Below are 16,211 nucleotides of genomic sequence, written 5' to 3'. Positions count from 1 at the left end.
GAACATGGAAGAAAGACTGTGGTCTGATTACATAGTGGAATTTAAACTGTGAATGCCCATCTGCAAGTAAGAACAATCAACATCCACATACAGCTTATCTATATAGAAGATTTTTTTCTTAAAAATATCTGTATCTCACATCTTAACCTCTTAATTTAAAAAGATAAAAAATATCATCCATCCAAATAAGCGTACTTTGCTGGTGACTTCAGAAAGTTTGCAGATCATTATACAAGTTCTTGGTTTTACTTCTAAGACATGCAAGTATCACAAGATTTGTAGAAGTAATTCAGACTGCTCATGTGCAGGCTCACTGCAAACATGCACAACACCCGAAGAACTTGATTCTTTTTTACTTTTAAGTTGTTGAAGGCACAGATCCTTTCAATAGTATTTAGTGAGCTATACTGAGTGCCTATTGTAAAGAATGTGCTCTGTGTATCTAGTAAGCAATGGTCAGTGCCTAGCAGGGAAACAATCACTGCGCATGAGCATTAGCAGATGGAACAGTCAGAAAATCTCTCATTTCATTGTTTGTTAAATAGTTTACTGTTTTCCCTCAGCTTAATCCTTTCTTGTGTACTCTTGTTTTGGCTTCATATTTGAACTGTATCTGCATTAGGCCAGTTGCCTATCAATGTATACAACTATTTCTATCAATTAATTCAATACCTCAATAAATTGAAAATCAACTTGATTCTTTTTGTCTTCCGACAAAGAACACTTTGAAGTTTGCAATTATTCCCAATAGTTCCCAGAGAAGTTTTCAGCAAAGAAGTCTTGGTATAGTCAGAAAGAATGACCTTATTTGATCACAAACTGAACACAGCAGCTGTGCTGCTGGCAGAAGATCAATAACATGCACTCATGGTGGCTTCCCTGTCTCCATCATAATCTGCTATATATGGATCCAATTATTGCACAAAAAGCCTTTTTCTTATAGCACATTCTTCTTTTCACTTCTCTCTCACTCTGGATTGAAGAAAAAAAAATCTTGTGGATGGAATGCTTACTGCTTTTCAAATATTTTGTGCGAAAATGCCATTTTACACCCACAGCTCCTGCTGCCTTCTCTTTCTCCCTTCTTTTACAAGACAAGGAGGGGAACAGGACAGAGAGAGAAAAAACTGGAATAATTTTTCAAGGTATCTAAATTAGAAGTTCATTGTATTATATTTTTTATAATTAGTCTCATATGACATATAAGATTTTGATTTTGTCCTGATCATTTACAAGATAATTTAAAATTTTAATCTTGCAGGGAATGCACAGAGGCGCGGAAGTGTCACAAACCCAGCTTAGTGAGGAATGGTCTCTCAGGTAAAGTTGTTCAGCACATGACTTTGTTTGCACTTAAGAAAAAAAAGGAAGGAATACAGTGACTTAGTTTTAATGAAGAGTTGGAAAGTATGTTGCAATATTTTCCTTCTGAACAATACTGTTGTGCAACTTTTCTAAGCTTTTGCAGTTGAACATGTAAAACAAGTAAACAAATCCCTTGGGGGTAAAAAAAGCCAAAAGTATCCTAAATATCTGTTTCTTTATTCACTTTCCAGCTATGCTTTGACAAGCAACTAAAAAAAAAGGCCTATAAGCCCCTTTCCCCAACTACTTTTTGTAGCTGGAAATAGTATAAAACCCAGTTATGCTGCGAAGCCAGACATGATGGAAAGCACTTAGGATACTTTTAAACAAACAAGAAATGAAAAAACCCTTCGCAGGACTCATACATATTCTATCACATGAACCATCAGTAATCCCCATTTCTGCCTTCAGAGCAAAGAGTAATTTTTCCAATTAATATATTTATAAAGACAGAAATAATTACATAACGTGTTTGAAGAGAAAGGAGCTCTTCCTAGCTACAAATGTGGAATGGACAGACAGGCACAGAGCCTGTGTTACTTGCTATATAAAGTTTAGAAATAAACAACCTTTAATTGAACAGGTCTTGCTTTCTTGCTTTTGAACAATCTTGTAAAATTCTCAGTGGTTCAAATGCACGGTGGAAGAGCACCAAAAAAAAAAGGATCAAAGTTATTCTTTCACCTAAATTAGTAAACAACTGCTGAAGAATAGGAAGGTGTAGGGTGAGAAGGTCAAGAAGTTATGAGCAGTTACTAGATTTGCAATAAGATTTGTTTTCATACTCTTACTGCTTTCTTACTATAAACTATCCTGATTTATTAAGGTAATACTCTTCACATGGAACCCCTACATACAGCGAAATCCATAACAAAATCTTGAAAATACTTTTTTTTTCTTTGATAGGCAGATGCTTCTCTTCAAACAAGACAATGCATTCCTTCAGGGAAAAATATGCAAGAGTATCACTCTTGTAATCACTCAGCTATTTAGCCTCTGTGCACTCTTATGTTTCGTAGATTTACCTCAAAGACAGTTATCTTTCTGTTTGGCCACAGCCTTTTTGTTCAAGGGCTTTTATGGATATATCTTAGAAGGGCCATTGAGAGTCACAGTATTACTGAGAATGATAATTTTCAGAGTGACACTGAAGGAATATTCACACCAGCATAAACCAAATATACTGTGTCAAACCAAAATAACACACTTATCAGGTCAAGCCCAGAAGTGTAAAATTCTTAGGCCAATATGAATATAATTTATTTAATTCTTTAGGAAGCCTGAGGAAAAAATTCTAAAGTCTAAATTATTATTTCCCTTATAAACACTATCATCTCCATCAAACTGCTGCACTAAGGTACAAAAAACTAGGCTGCAGAAAGCGTTTCAATAAAACCCAGTCAGAGTTTTGGACCCCCCTGAAGTCAGTGCTGGTTGGGAACTTTAACTTTTCTGGATTTCATTATATCTACCATTCAAAGCCTATTAGTCATGGAACATACTGCTGTTATCAAAAGGAGCAGGTTGTCCCACACCAGCTCTCTGTGGCAGCTCTGTGTGCACACACCTGCTGGCACATCCTGTGGGTCACTCTGCCCACCGCGGGTACTGAGCGCGCACAATGCCCAGATGGGACGCGTGCCTGCAGGGAAGCTGGGGACTGAAGCTACAAGAATACTTACTGCTTGCATGTGTTCCTGTGTTTCTTGCTCTTCTGCAAATTACCCTTATGATTTTGCTTAATTGTGCTTGCTGAAACATATTTTTTCCCTAAGCTGAAATACATTTTTTAATCAGTAGGATTTAAATGAGCAGTTATGTAAGTTTCACAACATTTTTAAATGTTCTCTGTTTAGTGGAGCTAAAACAGATTTGGGGAAATATTCACTAAGAGCTGTATTAAGTTTTACAAGGGAAGCTCAAAAGATTGAAACACACTGTTCTATGCCAGACAAAAATTTGCGTAAGACTAAACTTAGATGTTTGTTTCTGAGACAGCTATAAATATCTCACAGCACATATATAACAACTATCACATTCAGCTATCTAACAACTATCTTTCTGCTAACCAGCAGAAAGACTCAGGCTTGCTGATTCTACCTGTAAGAATAAAAATTATAACTAAATAGCACTAAAATAACATTATCACACAGTATTTTTACTGCAAAATGAAAATATGTCATGAATATCTAGGAAAGAATAGTCCCATAATTATATAATGGCCAAAGAGTGATGGATTTCCAACATTGTCTTTGGAAAACAATCCTGAGCTACACACAGGTATCTGAAGAGATCTGGGGAGGACGGGAGTGGGAAGGAAGCAATAATCACACAAAATGCCCCCCTGTACTAAAGAAGATTTTACACCAAATAAAAATCACTTCCCAAAAAACCCTTAGTACAAGGATATGGGGAGACATGATGAAACTACTTCATTGTTTGCAAGTGGTAAAGCCCAGGTGCAGACTATCAGCATTTTCCCCTGTGAGACTGAACTAATTCTGTATCAACCTGTGACAGAAGAAATCTACACTCTGTCTCAAAAATGATTACACTTTTTTGTGGGTTTTTGTTGTTGTTGTTTTTGTTTGTTTTGTTTAATAGCACTTCTTTCAGTGCTATTAAAAAACAAAAGTAAAGGCATATAATCTGTCGCATGAACATTACAGATTTTACTACATTAGTCCAGTTCCTCCTCAGTTTACTGTATTGGAAGTCTGCTTTTCCCAAATTAAAAAGAAAAAACACTTTCCCTACTTAAAAAAATACTAACATGAATGTATTGGGAAAAACATACAAGATGGGCAACATGTAGTCCCCTTTTGGAAAATACAAATAAAGTACAGGAGACAGGGAATGAACAGCCTTCATAAACAGAAGAATGAATCCAAACTCATCTCCCAAACATTCGAAAGTACTTATACACATGTGGCTTAAGACTCTTATAAGTGCCTTTGAAGTATTCGATCAAAGTATATGAGGAATAAAATGTATTGTGTGTACACATCTCTGAAATGCAGGATACAGGAACCTGACGTGTACAATGTTAATATCTGGAAGAAACTGTAAGAAGTATTCAGAGAAGCAGAGTTGTATCTTTAAAATCCTACTTAAAGCACTAGGATTTGCAGCCCTCACACTATTGTTACACTGTCACAGAGTCCTTAACTGAAGAGACTGTTAGGATTGATTTTTATACATCCATCTACAAGAGGAAAAAATAATAGTTTACTAAAAGACAGCATTCTACAAAAACGAATCTCAAGACAGATACTTTTATCTACTTTTCATCCTCTACCAATACACCAATCACATATGATAACAGTTGGCAGGACATCTTTTAGGGAAAAGTAATCCAAGGTCAGCTTGTGAAAGAAAGCTTTTACAGGATGAGAGTGGTACTGAACCTCCTTTGGCTGCTGATAACATCATTGTTGTCAGCTCAGCACTGAAGCAACGATTCCAAACATGGCATTAGTACAATAAATTCGTTCATGCAGTGTAAGAGGGGAGAAAATGCCCAAAAGCATGGTAAGATTGCAGTATCCCAGCAGCCTCTTCTCAAGGACATTTGAAGTACATTTTACTGGTTCCACAATCACAAAGACAGGCAAAAAGCCCAAGTAATTCCCTCATGGCTCCAGGCCTGTCAAAACACCAGTCCATCTTTTGACTTTCCTTATCTCACACAGGGCATCTGTCTCAGCAACCCAGCAGTTCCACAGAGTAGCATTGGATGTCCTTTCAGTCAGCATCAGGCACAAATAAAGAAACTACTGCCCATTTCTCAATTTTCTATGGCCCAGGTGTTCATGGTTCCCCCACACTGTTTTTGTCAGATAAAACTGTATTGCATGATAATACAGAGTTCTCCACATAGTCTGAAACAGCTACTAAAACCCAGCAAGGAAGCTGAACTGTTTATATTGCATTTTGCATTCTTCTTCAGTCACACTTGTATTTAATAACAACAAGAACAAAAACTTACATTTGTAGCCAATATTTGTATTTTCCATTTGGCAGTTCTGATAATTTCTCTCACAGAGTAGAGCTAAAACTGACTTGGCAGGCAGAATTTATCAGCATTTCATTTGCTAAACCATTCCAACTAGAAAGGCACCATATTGTTAACAGTTTTAAGAAGCAAGCTTCTACTTGTATTATGTATCAAACTCATAATGAACACAAAATCAAAACAAACAAGAAAATATAAATGGGGCTGGGGGTAACCCAAACAGATCAACATTTAAATGTTTGGTTTTTCCAATCCCTAAAATAGAAGTTTATCTAGTGCCAAGTGCTTCAGAAAGACCATTTTATTTTTTAAACACTAAAATACTTCCCAAGCTCAAGAAGTATCTTCCACACTACTGTACCAGGAAGGAAATAAAGCACAGTCAAGAACTTCACCTACAGTTATACTAATTTCCAAATGTGACAGTTTTTCAAATATTGACTCCCAAAAATAAAAACAGTCCTGTGCTCATCACTACCAGAAATACAAATTTTACAGGACTAAGTCAGTCTTAAATCATAATTTCTGTGAAAAACAACACAATTATACAGGTCAAAATTTCAGGACAGCTGTTCTCACAACAGACAGAAATGAAATATGCATAATTTGGGAAATAAAACAGCAGTAAAACCTGATTTTAATGCCAAAATACGTTTGCTTATATAATTATATATTTGGATAGCTTTGCTGTGCACTGTATTTATTTGTAGATTTAATAATTCCTTGTTTATTAACATTCCTTGTTTAATAACATCATATATCAATTCCAAATCCTTCAATCTTCTTTTTTATTAATTAACCAAAGCTTGGTTCTGAAGACAGAAGGACTCTCCATTAGTTACAAGAGATTTCTGACGGTTTATCAAGGAAAATATCTCTGAACAATATGGTGTAACTAAAGTTTTCTGCCATTAAAGATGTGATTACTTCACTGTTGATCCTCTCAGAGAATCACTCTTACTTTCTTTCAGAGCTTTCTCCCACTAGATCATGACATCTGCTCCTGAAAAAAAATCTCATTTCCAAGCTAGAGTCGTCAGATCATCACCATTAATGATCACTGCCAAATGTAACATATCTAAGGAAAGTGTGCATTGGCTGACAAACAAGGGTATTGCATTCCAACTGCACCTGTTTCAGACAGAGGCCTGAACACTGTGGTATTGCAAACAAAATAAGAAAAAGATGGGGGCAGAATAGAAAAGGAGATCTCTCATGTTATATATCTCAGTATCTTCCTGAAGACATGATTATGAAGGACAAAATGGGATGGGAATGTGGACATGAAGCATCGCTCACCATTTCCTGAGATGCATACTTTGGATCTTCAGGATCAACTGACCAGTAGCAGTAGTCAAAGCTAAAGGCCACAGTTTTTTCTCTAGAGTCCCAACTGCTATCAAGTCTACTGTCAACCTGACAATGAAAGGAAAAAGACAGAAAGACCAAGTCACTCTGAAGCTGAGCCCAAAAGTACATTTTCCAAGTTAATGGGAAGTTTATCTAGGATCCAATGGCATAGAGTTAAACCTCTTTATTAAATTTTCTGTAGTGTTTAGAGTGAGGTGGAGACACCCATGACAAACCTGCTAGAGCATTTTTACTGAAGGGTTCATTTACTACGACTAAGGTTCCCCAAGACACGTACAATAGGCATAATTCAGCTAAATAAATTCTTCATAAATTCTATGTATTGGCAGGAAAGCTTTATAAACCTTTTGATATTTCTCTGAAATTCTTCTGTTTCACAGAGAACCCCATGACAAAAATGAGGCCCCAAGTGATAAGAAGAAAACAATTTTACCACTGCATAGTTAAATATGCAGATCTCTTCCCCAGTTTCCCCCTTTGCTTTGTCATGGTTGCAAGTTAATGCTTCTGTCACTGGGACTGCACAATCCAAACTCAACCTTTATGGGCTACTAACAATGACAGAGAAGCCTTTCTAGCACAAGAGTCAACAATTATTGAAATTAAAGGAATTGTATAAATCTTTCCATATAATTTTGTCCAAGTGATTGGTAATAAAACAGATAATCTTATGAACACTCAAAGGAGGAGAGTAATGAGTCAAAACATGATACAAAATTAACACCATATACATGTAGTTTTGATCTAATTCATAACTTTGTTAGAACCTCAACATTCACACTAACTTAAGCAGAAAAAAAGCATGCAGGCTCCAGAGCTCTCAAGGAAGATGATGGCTACACTCAGTTTATTCTTATAGCTCTTGGTCTTTTACCAAGGCCTGAAGTGCAGCTTTACACAATTTGCTCTATTTCATGCAAATCAGTTGCACTCTGAGGGGAAATATGAAAGGAGGAGAGATACAGGGAAAGAAATTATCCAGATGTTAGTAACAGCAAGATATACAAAAATTCCTAAACAATTTACCAACAGCTTTGAATGATGGCATGCAAAAGCATTGCAGAGGCTTTGATAAATATAACATACAGACAAGACAGCTGTCTGTTATGTCCCTTCTCAATTTCTTCCCCCAAAACACACAAACTAACCCCAAACCAAAACAATCCTTCCCCACACTTTCTCTGCAATAATTCTAGGGCTGTGCCAGTTTAAACTTCTCCCTTAATATTTCTGTTAGAATGATCCAATAGGCAAGCAAACAGAGAAAATTATCAGGATATCAGGATTCTTGTATGGGAAGGAGGAGACAACAAAAAGCATACCTTTATATTTCTGACTTTTGCCACTTTGTCATCAACTTCTACAATCACTCTTCCTCCTTCTGCTCTCTCTCTGGAAACAGAACGCATTTTAAAAATCCATTTAAAATACAAAGAAACAGAAAGGTGCATTTCAAATTTCTAAACTTCATAAATTTATGTTTACTTTAGCAAACTGCAAATCAGAGCTATAAAACAGAAACTTCAGATATACGCAGATAAGACTCTGTGACATAAAATAGCATTTGCAGATCTGCATTCAGGTATCTCAAAAGCTGGGGGCTAAAAAAACCCCAATAAGGTGGGGATTAAAGAGCTTTGAAGTGTTTTTCCTAATACATTGTTGGGATTTTATTTCTATTTAAGAGTTGTTGCTTTTACAAGAAAGTAGAGTGGAGCACTGGCAGACTGGCTGTGCTTGGTGGGGTAGGGATCCCTGCCACAGACTTGTGAGCCACAAGAGCTGTCACATTTTTCCCCACTTAATCCAAAGTGTTTGTTGTAGTCCTCAAAAAGTACTCTTTAGGGGAAAAAAGTGCCAAACAAACAATAAAACCAAAGAAGAAACCATTTCTCTGTCATGAAATATAAATGGACAGGACTGTTCCTCAAGTGCAAAGGACCATGCACTCATATATACTGTCTAAATCTGTCACTGGAATCAGCTATGACTGACTACTACAGACAACTTCCACATCCAAATGGGTCATGTTAGAAAAGAATGAGGAAAAAGCAAAACAAAACTAACCAACCAAACAAACATCCCAAAACAAAAAAACCAAACCAACCAAACAAAAAGCCCCCTTAAACCAAATTCATTTTATTTCTGGGCTTACAGCAAGATAGCTACCTGAAGATAAGGGTGCTCTTATCTCTTACTTATCCCTCTCAATAATTATAATGGATTTTTAAATAAATAGTAGGATAGAACAGAGGAAGAAGAGGTCAGTGTCCTATTTCTCCAAGTTTAAGAAGCTAAGAGCAAGACAAAGATGATTTATATTTCCTCTATATTTTGCTTTGTGGTACACTTTCTGATAAAGTTTTGATGAAGCCTAATATCTTTGTAAAGCTATAAGAAATTGGTTTGGAAATAAAAACAATTTTTTCCTTAGTGCAGTTTTGTCAAATTTTATTAAAATCAAGGTGAAGCCACACTGTCATTTGGGGTTAGATGTATATATATATCTCATGATAATCACCTGGATCAGTATCATGAGGGCAGTTAAAAAGATGAAACAAGAATTAGAAAACTGAAGCCCAGCTGACAGCTGCTCACTCCTGGCCCTAGACTTTTAACAGATTCCTTTCTATGTGTGCAGAAGTATTTAGTCCCCCACCAATTGCAATCTGCCTGCACTGTGGGCTCTGACTTCCAGGTGGCCAAAAGCACATCATCCCCTGCCTTTGGGTCTCTCCACTTCTCAGTTTTTACCCCATGCTTTCTGATTCAAAACAAGATTCAAAACAATGCCTTAGGACACTTAAGGCTTCCATGAGGACAATCACTGTGGCATTTGAGCTTACCAAGCATAAAGAGGTTTTAAGCACATTTCTGAGCATAGCTGTTCCCATTTTGCAGACAGAAATAGTGCTTTACCTTAAAGTCTCTTGCTTCATATCACTGATTTTTGAGGTACCCTCCTTGAGACAGACTGAACTTGGTATTTCCTGTAGTACATATTTACACGTGACTCCTCACATAGACAATACAAGGACAGCTCCCAGAGATTTTGGTTAAGTTGTGAGTATTCAGCTGTTAAACACATGAGTCAGAGCCCTAAGTCAGATCCCAAGAGAAAGGGAAACACCTTATGTACAGCTGGGTACCAAATGTTGCATTATGTAGAGCTGAGCACAGAACCAATGTCTCATAAAGCTCCCTAAACAACAAATGAAAAAGGAACAGCGCCTAAGGATACTGGCAGGGAGTACCTAAGCTAGAAATGGGCAACTGATGCATTTAATCTGGACAGGTGTAACTTTATAAATGTTTTGACAAGCAAATGCTTTCCGCTGTAAGTTACTTAGGGGACTTGGATATCCATGTACAAATCTCTGCCAGGTCAGCTAATGGACAAAGGTGACATTTACCCTGTACAGCAGATCTGATTTAAGAGGCAACGGGACATTTTGACAGAATTTCACAATATTTTAAGAGGAGCAGCAAACAGAGAAAACTAGAGGGATTGTTTAGAAGAGAGCTTGCTTTGGTTACACACACCCTTTCCTTCACTGCCCAAGCATGACACTGGCCCTATCCTGCTTCCCAATCCCATAAGCATACCTAATTTTCAGTTCTTAATGCTCCATTCTTACCAGCCTAAATAGTTCACTGAGTTCCTATCCTTCTCCTCCTATGCACACACATCATTCCCTACAGGTATCTGCTATGTGTTCTCAGCGACATCACGTCCATCTTGGCCGGGGCAGTCTTCAACTGCTCTGTATGTCTTGTGTCCCTTCTCCTGCTGCATTGTAGCTAGTTATAGGCTGATGTCCCTGCTCCAAAGATTCATAATCCTGCTCTTCTTGTCAGTTCTTCCAGTGTCTAACCCAAGTTTACTTGTCTACTCCACAAGTAAACCAGTCTTTCTTCCTGGACATGTGCTGAGGTCAGCAAACACATTACTGAGAATAAATCAGAGAGATCTTGTTCTCAGGTCCCATTCCTGGGCTTCAATTGTGACTTGTACAACACTGAGCTCAACTTCTTGAAATAATGCTCAAACAATGTGTTATTTTTACTTAAGGGGATGATGCAAGCATTATTTGGTCAACACTGAAGAATTCAAGCTGAGAGAAAGCAGATCCCTTAAAATTCTTACCTGCTACACTATTACAAGTCTTCACTGAGCATGATAAAGAGTTTTAATTATTTAGAACTTGGGCAGAAATGGGTAGATTGAGATGGGAATCACATCAGTTTTCAAATTTTAAAATCAATTGGGGAATTCAAATAAAAGGTCCCCCTAAGTAGCTTTTATATGTTTTAGAACATAATTCCCCCATAACCTTATCTTCTGCAGCAGCTGAACTGTTCTGGATGAAACTTAAAAATAATTTTAAGCAACCTTAAGTCTGAAACAGGCATTAATGAATAGAGCATTTGTGCTTAAAGGGGTGAAATCTGGAAAAGCTTTTAAATGCCAGGGTACTCTAGTAAGGCAACCTCAACAACAAACAGTGGTTTCAACCCAAGCTGTAATAATTACATGAAACTCATTGCCCTCAGTCCACATGAGTTACACATAACCCTATGAAAAAGTGACTTTACTCTGTGAGTCCTTATAGACTGACGCTTTCACAGGCTACAGTCATCACTAAAGATTAAAGATAAAGAAGAAATGCCAAACATAAAATCTTTGAGATACAAAAAAATAGTGGATTTAAAAAAATTTATACTCATATTTACATATCTACTTATATTAAAATAAACATAAACCCAGTAAAATACAAATAACACAAAATGAAATTGCTACCTTTTACCAGATAGTATCAAAGATTCCACACTATGCAGCCATAAAGCATAATGCAGCAATAAGTACCCTTGTTTGAGTCTCACAAAACAAGAAAGCCACCAGAAAACAGGAACAGAACTAAAATCTCCCCTAGCTCTGCATATTTACAGCACCCAGACTTTTATCTTAACTCCAGACTGTTGCTAAAAGATGCAATTTCTCTTCACTGCTCCAGCCTCCCACACGTGTTTCTACTTTCTAGCATTCACACACCCATGCAATGACTCAGATCAGCTGTGATCAGGAAAACAACCCTCAAACCAAAATAAATAATCAATGTGTCACAGGCCCCCAAGCCCTTCAGACCACTGAACCCAGCAGTCAACAACCTGCTGAGCCAAAGCAAGAGACATGGCAGGAGCACGTGGTGGGAATGGAGACCCTTCCCTTCTGCTGCAGCTTACAGCCAGACTCCCGGGGGCACAAAGCAAGCAGCCTGGCCTGAGGTAGCCACCAGCCCTACAGTCTCTGCATTTGAACTCTCTGTAAACACATATTTATATCATGCTCCATTTAGGTGCAAAACAGAGAACTTGGGGAAGGAAAGCCCAGGAGGAAAAACAGACTCACAGCTGTTCTAGATATTTTGACCTTAACTCCAAATTGCAAACAGCACAAAAGCTCTCTCAGCAAAACCTGTGTTTGTCAGTACACTCTTACACACAAGTGCAACAGCTTGCATTTGAATGATAAAGCAACCCATCATCCTTAAGAATGGATGCTCTGCTCCCCAGATATGAAAACTGTAATTTTTGTACCAATAAAATCAACTTCAAACTACACTTTTCTAGTGACATGTTTCACTTCTGCTGCTCAGAAGTCACTGTGGTCCTAACATTTATTTTCCCCATTCTTTCCTCTCCCTCACTTGAAAAATGCATGCTGTGTTTGGGAAATGCCTCTCCTAAATTATTTTCCACTAAAACAAATTACCTGTAGAAAGATAAAGCTGTAGAAACACCATTTATTGGTGCTTGTCCCAGGAAAGACCTGCATCTTCTCAGTCATACAAAGCTTTACAGAATTGCAGACCCAGTAACAGAACAGTGACAAATACAGAATAGAGTGGCAGGGCTGTAATGGGGAGCTACAAGGGAGACCTGGCAGAAAAAAGCTGCTACAACAGTCCAGAAAATACAGGCAGCCCAAAGGGAATCTCATATCATTTGCTGTTGCTATGAAAAATCATTTTTGCAGACAGGATGTAAAGCTAATGCAACCCCCAGGGACAAAGACACTGCAAGAATGAGTGGGTGGGAAAGAATCATGGAAGGATCAAGACCCTGTAGAGGGACACTTCCACAGCTTGCTGAATCTCAGTGAGATGAGTTCAGACACAGAGCACAGAAGTGCAAGGAGGTATGCAGAGCTGGAGGAAGTAGTGGGTGGAAAGAAAGGGGGAAGTTGTTTTTTTTATACATTCTAAAATTTGCCACACTTCTCCTCCACCCTCTCAAATAACAGGCATTTGGAAAACAAAGGAAGCTGACTTTTTAAAAGTTGCCTGTTTGTTTTAGGAACACGTACATGTGATAAGGCAAAAATACTGTAGTCATTAGCAGTAGACATGTCATGCAACAAAAACAGCTTCTACAAATACAGGCCAGCAAAGTACTCACCAAAGTAATCAAACATACCAAAGCCAATATATATAACTCAAGTACAAGAAAAGTCTTGAATGGTTTTTTAAAGAGGCTTCAAAAATAACCCTGCACTGTAATCATTGCAAGTACGTAATGCTTTCCTGCCAGTTCCCACCACTCAAGCTAATTCCAAACCAAATCTCAATCTGTACTGAAACAGTCCCTCAAAAGTAGTGTCAATAATATCAATCCCTCCCCTCTTGCAGAGGCTCTTCCAGAAAAAATGTAGCCTTCTGTGGCAGGATGTGTACCAGCAGTTACTCCTGATGGCTCTTGGACTGTCACTTTCCAGGACATGACTTACACCTATGATAGCCTACAAGTAAGACAGACATTTGCCACTTGTACCTGGGGACACTTCGTGCCATCTAATTGCACACCTAGGCAAGCACCGTGCCTGCAGCTTGTGTATAATCCTGAAGGAAGTCAAACCCAACTATTCCCTTGGTCATGAAGTCTAAAGATTTTATGGGGAAAACTTTAGTTAGTCAGATTTCTCTTTTCTTTCCATTAACAGTATGCTGTACACTGTCCCTGACTCTTGTTTATTGGCAGCCTTGGCAGAAGTATCTTTGACAAGCTGCCATCTTTGCACTTCTGGAATGATTGACCAACAAAAATACCAGAGAAACTAGGCATGGTTTATTATCATCTTTGCTAGTCTCCAGAGAACACAATCACAGGAAAATGGCTTGAGGATATACCTGTTGAGACTCCATGCTGCTCCATCAAAAATGATAAAAAATGTCAAAGTTTTCAGCCATTAGAGCTTCTGTACTCTACTGACAAGTCAAGGTACCTCCAACTACAACTTCTCAAACGCAGCATCCGCCTAATGTGTATCCTTATACCTGCTGCTGTAACCCATCAAAGTTGAGGTGTTAATAGTATGAACATCCTCACTTTGGTCAATGCAGAATTTTTTTAATATGTAAAAATAAAGTATCAATAATCAAGTATCAAGTATAAATAATCTAAGACTCATTTTCAGTGTTTCTCATTATTCTCATTACCCAATACCATTTTGGATATTTCTCTTTAAAGTCAAAACTGTTTCACTGTGTCTTGCAAATAGGACTGCACAGCTGGTCAGCAATCCTCCTACCAAATTCAGAACAGATGTTTATAAATAATTCCAAACTCTCTACTGAAGCCAAGTACACAGAGTTCACCAAGACAGCATGCTGCTATATGAGACAGGCTGCTCTAGTAATTTTTTGAGGCTCCTCCCAGCAGCATGGAGCTTTCATTGCCTCTTTCATGCCTAGCTTTCATGCCTAACAAATCTGATAGTCAAAAATCACCAGTCTTAGTGATTACTATCATTCGTGTGTGCTTTTACTCATTCTCCTTTGCAAATACTATATAGCAATAAAAATATGAATATTTCGTACAGATATAAACACGAGGCATCTTCCCTGATAAATCCAAGTCAGAAATACTCCTGCTGATACAGCAGTGCTTTGAATTGTGGAATAGTGATGTTTTTTTTTCATGCAGAGACATGGACAGGAGGAGGGAAGGGGAGAGGAAAAAGTCTTTTTCAGCTGTCATGCCACCAGCATTAAAAAAAGCATGAAATAAGGAGGATTTAAAACAAGGCTACATTCCAGTCAGTGCAATTTCATCCACCCTTGATTTCACAGCTGTTTACTGAGCAATGACATAGTATAATTCAGACTTTTGCATCAAAGGAATCCTGTACAAATTCCATGTTTTCCATGCAAACCAGAATGTGGATACAGAAGTCAGATTTCATTCCTTGAAACCAACTATTATGCGAATGGCCCATATAGGGATCAAACCTACAACCCCAGTGTTATCAGCACCATGCTCTGACCAGCTGATCTCATCTCAGGGTCATGCAGAGTTCTGCTCTTTTAGGAAGCTAGAAAGTCTGTCCTTTGTCAAACTCTGAAAACCTGGTCCATGCAACTTCAAGAAAAATACATCTGGGAAAAGTTGCTGATGCTGTACCTTTTATTAAGTAACAGATGTGGCTTATGGAAACCACCTGCTAATGCCAAGTACAGATGGTAAGAGAAAAGAGCAGCCACCTCAATGATAGCTTACATGAACATTTTAATAATGGACTAAGTAAAGAAAATAACTAATTTAAGAGAGGGAGGAAAGTATGTCAATATAACCTTAACAGGATATACAAATGTTAAGATTTGTTTGGAGAGGGATTTCCTTTATAAAACCAGAATTAAAATCCCAACTTTTCATTTAAAAATCCTAGCTCTGCTGTGGAAAAGAAACTTTAAATCCTTAGCAATGCATAACTAATGCAGTTCATAGAGATTTTCAAACAGCAAAGGAGTCTTGGAGGCCAGAGACAACTCTCTCCCACCATCAGGTACCAATCCCAAAACTCATGTTTAACAGAGGGAGAGAGAGGAGCAACACTTACTCAACCACCACAACATATAAAAGTAGATAAAAGTCTGCCATTTCTCTATGTGTGAGAGGGCAACAGCACCAAAGTCACAAGGAATATATATATACGAAAATATATAAGAAGGAGAACAACAAGCTCCAACCTGCTATTGCTTTAATTTTAGCATAAGATTCAAGGAATGTTTTCTAAAAAATTTACAAGTTATCACTCTTGTCAGCAGTAAACCATATTGCTGTATCTAAGTTCTTGTGGTTACACATGAACATGAAAAACAGCTGATAGCAAAGTCTATAAAACAGCCATAAGTCTTCCTTGCAACATAATAATTTCTTTGTTTACTATAACAGGATTATAAAGAACAAAGAGATAGAGCACAGCAGAGACTAGTTAACAAAGTAAAAACCAATAGTGATTTACTTTGTATCATTTCTAAAATGATCTGAAATTAATCTTAATTTTCCACATAGCTTTCCTTTTAAATAGAAATGGATTTAAAATACTCACATCATGATGAACCCATGAATTGAGCTCCTTTCTCTGGTATTCAGTGAAGCTGTGGTCAGCATACTGCTCAGG

General features: G+C 37.7%; 1 protein-coding gene across 1 annotated transcript in view; it reads right to left on the bottom strand.

Moving 5' to 3' along the window:
* The window catches only part of STARD9 (StAR related lipid transfer domain containing 9), a 96,758-nt gene that overhangs the window by 76,611 nt on the left and 3,936 nt on the right, over positions 1 to 16,211 (bottom strand). Inside the window, exons 2-3 of the mRNA XM_036383811.2 lie at positions 8,074 to 8,143; positions 6,680 to 6,796 (exon numbers count right to left, since the gene is read on the bottom strand). Of these exons, the coding sequence (XP_036239704.1) occupies positions 6,680 to 6,796; positions 8,074 to 8,143 (187 nt within the window). The remainder of the gene's footprint in view (positions 1 to 6,679; positions 6,797 to 8,073; positions 8,144 to 16,211) is intronic.

Source organism: Molothrus ater, chromosome 6, assembly GCF_012460135.2.
Source record: "Molothrus ater isolate BHLD 08-10-18 breed brown headed cowbird chromosome 6, BPBGC_Mater_1.1, whole genome shotgun sequence".
NCBI lineage: Eukaryota > Metazoa > Chordata > Aves > Passeriformes > Icteridae > Molothrus > Molothrus ater.
This window is presented reverse-complemented; position numbering and strand designations above follow the sequence as displayed.